Here is a 4,726-nt window from a genome sequence, read left to right as displayed (position 1 = left end):
TTTCAGCAAAAGTTAACGTTAAGTTAAAAGTTAGTCGAAAATGTTAACCGTTAAGTTTAACTTAATCGTTACTTTTAACGAATGCTGAACCTTGCCCTCGCGAGGCGGGCGGCAGGCGGAAAGGGAGAGGGGGGAAGGTCATGGTCATGTAACCCAGGCCTCCGAAAGACCTATAGGTATTCACAGCAGCTCGTAGCCGCAGGAAGCACTGCAGCAGTGCGCAGCAGCGCCACGCCACCGCTGCGTGGCCTGATCGGGGGGAACTGTCATATTAATATTTTACATCTTTCCTGTGAGCGCTTACCGTTCCAGTTGAAGTAATACGACAGACGATTGGGTAACATAGTCCGGGACAACCCCATGATGATGTAGCCTTCATGTTGTTCGATGGCGTCACTGTGCATGATTTTCTGCTCATATTCGTTGATTCCGCTGCACGCAAACACCCCCGTGTTGGATCCTCTGAGGGTGCTCGGGTGAAGACCTGCGCAGTGGAGTTCCCCGTGAGAGTTACTTTGACCTAAAAATACGGGTTCGCTGTGGCAACTAACTCTTCTTGTCCCCGACTCTGAACTATAGTTCTTAGGTGACACAGCGAATCTTTTGACTATCCCAAAATTAGCCAGTGTATTTTAGTTCCGACAACTAATATTTTTTTCCCGTGTGCATCCTACCTGCGTCCAGGACGGCCTCATAGCTGCGCATGTAACAGAGTATGGACGTTGGGTCCGTGCTATTGGCGAGCTTGCTGTTGATCCCGAAGAACTGCCCGTCGAAGTGCTCGGAAGGTACTGTTCCGCTCACGGGGGTGAAGAGGTCTGCGGCGAAGTAGGGATATGATGATTACTTACAGTGTGGCCCACCGACATTTCGTTGTTAACCTGCGTGTCCTGCGGGGGTTTCCCCGACCGGTCCCTCGATAAAAGAAATCAGTGTACACCCCCCAAAAAATGAGGAAAAATTCAGAAAGAATTTAAAAAACATAAAACAGACAGGAAATATCAGAAAAAAAAAAATCCAAATAAAAATCAGAAAAAAAATCAGGAAAAAAGAAAATATAGAAATCAGTAAAACAAAGTCAGAAAAATCAAAAATGAAGAGTAAACTAAAAATTGGTGTAAGCTAGTAATACTATTATTAAAGGACCCATCGGTTGTGTTCTACCCGACCCGAGAGAAAGCTTGCGCCGAATTTCGCCATGTCACAGTGAGTAGTCAGCGTAAGCTACGGTAAAAGTAGTAAGCTCGGTGAACCAAGGGCGTATCTCCGTCATTTACAGTGACTTTCACCGTAAGCTACGATGCCTTAGGGTTCACAGTGTGGCTTTGGTGAGTTCCACCCTACGCGTTTATTGGTGAATGCTCCGAGCCGAGACATTGGCCAGACACGGCGAAGTGGAACTCTCACGTGCCGGTGTCACGTGGCCGAGCCGACCACGGCTTTCCCACCTTCTCTCCAGCGTTTCGTCCTCTGCACGAGGTGCTTGTTGTTGAGGAGGTCGCGCCCGAAGTCCTGGACATTGCCGCTCCCCGAGAAGGCGCTTCCGATGCCCGAGATGACCACCTCGCTGCTCATGGTCGTGTGTAGGAGTGAAGAGGGCAGCCAATGCCACTAGACGGCACTAACGGATCTTGCCGTGCCAGAGTGTCGGGGTCGGGCCCTGGCGGACGGAAGATCCCGCCCCCCTCCCCCACCACTGTATTGTTATTCTGATCGAGCCGAACACTAATGCGATGAAATGCTAATTGCTTTGGCAGCCTAGTAGATTGCGTGTGATTCCCAATGCAGAGATAATTTGTGCGCTAGTGCTATTTTACTTTCACTACCGTGCAAGTCTTTTAGGCTTCTAGTGCAGTCAAATTGTGCAAAAACACCCCCTTACCTAGACAAAATTCCGAACAGTACCAAACTTTGGGGATCGTTTTAGGCATGTCTAAGGAGTGCCTAGCCAAAATTCCCACAAAATCCCACCGGATCCCACCGGATCGGCTCAAATCGTGTTCAAAGTTCAAAATTTCAGGGCTATGGGCTATGCTTAACAGAAACTGAACGCGAATGACCAATATGTCACTGTTTTCCCAACTTTTTCGGGTACCCAAAATTGGTTAAAAAACCGTTAGGAAAGTGATACGAATGAAGTGCTTTTTCCTTTTGTATGCATCGAAAACGGGCAAGTTAATATGGTTTTGAGATCCGCTTGGTGTTTTCTACGAAGATAACTAAGTGTGACATAGGAATTCCTTCAGTGTTACTCAGTATCACCGTAAAATAGCAATTTTACCAAAATTTCAGAATGCCCAAAGTACTGTTTTTGACGTTTAAAAGTACCCTAAGGCCGTATATATGCTCAGAAAAGTGCTTGCGTATCCCTCAAATGGTAACAGAACACGACACGTTAGACAAAAAGGCCAAAACCCCATTTATTTCCGCAAAAAACAAAGCAAAACGAGACCAAATGCAGAAAGACGGTGGTTGTAGTTTGGGTTGCCTATCGCCCCTTAGGGGGTTTCTGCATAGGAGCTCGGTGACCAGATCCTGTTTCCAGGTGTTTCATCCCCCCTGGCACCTGCAATTTTTGAGATACAGACATTTCATGAAAATCAAAGTTGTAGAGAATTAAAAGGCCTACAACGTTTGTGAAAGGCAATATCCCCATTTTTGGGCTGGCTTACGCACAATATGCCGAAAAAGAATTCTTGAACATTGAAATTATAGAAAAATGTTAGTTTTTGTCTTTTAGAGGCTAAAGTTTCGCTCCAAACACCATATACCCTTTAATATTTCTTAAAGAAGAGATCATTCTGCATTGAATGGCGCAAACTGCATTGCTGTATCTCAAACACAAGTTGAGATATACCAATTTGTTCAAAAGTCGAAATTTTGAACTTTGAACACGATTTGAGCCGATCGGCACTGTGGGATTTTGTGGGACTTTTGGCTAGGCACTCCTTAGACATGCCTAAACCGATCCCCAAAGTTTGGTACTGTTCGGAATTTTGTCTAGGTCAAAACACAATTTGACTGTACTATTCGTTCAGCCCATCTCGATATGACGGGCAGCACGACGGGTGTTGTTACAGCTTCGCTAACTGTTGCACCTTCGTGTACTGATTTGCCGCTTCTTGGTCGGTTTTCAGCTAATTGGTCTACACGAAAAAACAATAGAGCAGGGGCGACGGGGAAATCACTTGAGTTCGTAGCGTACGCGGCTATTTCGTGCTATTTCTCCTGCCATTTCGGTTATTTCTCGCCTATTTCGGATTATTTCAGGATATTTCGCGGTATTTCGGAGTATTACAGGGGTAGCTCGCTACTATTGCACCGACTATTTCGCGCCTATTTCGGGTCTATTTCGCTTTTACTTCGCCTCTATTTCGGACTATTGCGGGGGATGGTGTGCGAACTATTTTGCAAGTGAGCAGGGGAGCTTCGATGACCTGTCGATGAGACACGGCTTTACGGCTAAGGCCCAATTTATTTTGTTGTTTTTTTGTTTTTTAACTCCTGCGTCTCTAGCAAGCCTGCGATTCCGCAACACAAGTGTTCGCTCTGTATGTACAGTAGCAAAGACCATCTTTAATTCCAACAGTGTGTAATTAGGCTTCTGGAACACTGACGGCTGGGGACGGGCGGCGGTTGACATGTGCTAACAAATTCTAATTACTAATTACATGGGACGGTCTGGTGGATTTCGTGTGATTGCCCTAGAAGTAAATTGTGTGCGTTTAAGCCGCACAATGCCAACAACGTTTTCAAAACCGCTCTGCGGCCTCATTTCATATGTATTGAATTCGATACACGCCGTTGCCGCCCTCATGGCTGGTATATTTCTTTCAGCGCCCAGCCCATGGATCTCCAAGTGAGAAATGTCACATCAAAATGACGCCGAACCGACACCGACATAGTGTTTTCGTCGATTTGCGGCCCTAAGAGAGATCGATTCGACGTCTAGCTCAAAATCGACGTAACCAATCGGATTCGATACTGCATTTCTGACTCATCTGAGACAAAGCCACTTCAAATGGAGTGCTTAACTATTATCAAAAAAAATCAGGGAGAGAATGCAAGAAAATCGAAAATTTTCTAGAGAGTGATCCAAACTATCCAAAACGGAAGAAGAAAAAGACCAAACTCATTGATTTTTCTTCTCCCGCAAGGGTATTGGTCGAGCTGATCCCGTGCCTCTGGTGTTGTAAATATTCTCATACCATTTTATTGTCAAGTTGGCTCCCCTGTGTCACGAGCATATATATATATCACCATCACCACTGTACTGCCAGTCTTCGTTGGAATTAATAAACCTCTGAGATATTATTCAGAACTGTTGACCATCAATCTCCTGCCATCGTTAGAAACTTACAACATCTGGGAGTGGCAGTGGGAGACAGCGAATTATCGCTGTTTTAAGGGCTAGGTGGACTAAATACATTTTTGAAAAGAGGGAAGAAGTACAAACAAATGTCAACCAGAATAAAAGCCACCATGTAGACAAAGAAGATTGCTCAATAATTGCCTCACGTTCGGGTGTATTTAGATTGTCCGACCAATTTTTCTCCGACCTGACGATTTTTCCAAAATCCCGTCGTGATGACAGCAAAGAACAAGTGATGTGGCTGTGGCTCAACCAAGTTACTTTTTCAGGCAAAAGGTTTGTTTGAAATAATGCTGTATAAACTGTTCTGTCTATGTCGGTTCAGGCAAAAGCATTTGACACTTGACATTAATC

At 45.1% G+C, this 4,726-nt stretch overlaps 2 protein-coding genes across 2 annotated transcripts in view; both read right to left on the bottom strand.

Annotated features, from left to right (window-relative positions):
* Positions 1-266: 266 nt before the first annotated feature.
* On the bottom strand, positions 267-1,629 carry LOC127749810 (fatty acid synthase-like). The gene is made up of 3 exons (XM_052269566.1): positions 1,449-1,629; positions 675-818; positions 267-484 (listed from the first exon to the last, which is right to left on the bottom strand). Exons 1-3 carry the CDS (start codon positions 1,573-1,575, stop codon positions 267-269), a joined length of 489 nt encoding a protein of 162 aa, XP_052125526.1. The 5' UTR covers positions 1,576-1,629.
* An 859-nt stretch (positions 1,630-2,488) lies between these two features.
* The window catches only part of LOC127749809 (uncharacterized), a 5,571-nt gene continuing 3,333 nt past the window's right edge, over positions 2,489-4,726 (bottom strand). The window contains exon 9 of the mRNA XM_052269565.1: positions 2,489-2,566. Within this exon, the coding sequence (XP_052125525.1) occupies positions 2,489-2,566 (78 nt within the window). The remainder of the gene's footprint in view (positions 2,567-4,726) is intronic.

The sequence above is a fragment of the Frankliniella occidentalis genome, unplaced genomic scaffold (assembly GCF_000697945.3).
Source record: "Frankliniella occidentalis isolate FOCC.00 unplaced genomic scaffold, Focc_3.1 Scaffold95, whole genome shotgun sequence".
Classification (NCBI taxonomy): domain Eukaryota; kingdom Metazoa; phylum Arthropoda; class Insecta; order Thysanoptera; family Thripidae; genus Frankliniella; species Frankliniella occidentalis.
Note: the sequence above shows the minus strand (reverse complement) of the source record. Positions and strands in the feature narration are given on the sequence as shown.

Excerpts from the sequence above, each read along its gene's own strand:
- LOC127749810 (XM_052269566.1), bottom strand. The coding sequence starts at position 1,575 with ATGAGCAGCGAGGTGGTCATCTCGGGCATCGGAAGCGCCTTCTCGGGG. Across the intron at positions 819-1,448 it reads GACGAAACGCTGGAGAGAAG|ACCTCTTCACCCCCGTGAGC; the intron begins GTGGGAAAGCCG and ends ACTTCGCCGCAG. Across the intron at positions 485-674 it reads TGAGGCCGTCCTGGACGCAG|GTCTTCACCCGAGCACCCTC; the intron begins GTAGGATGCACA and ends TCCACTGCGCAG.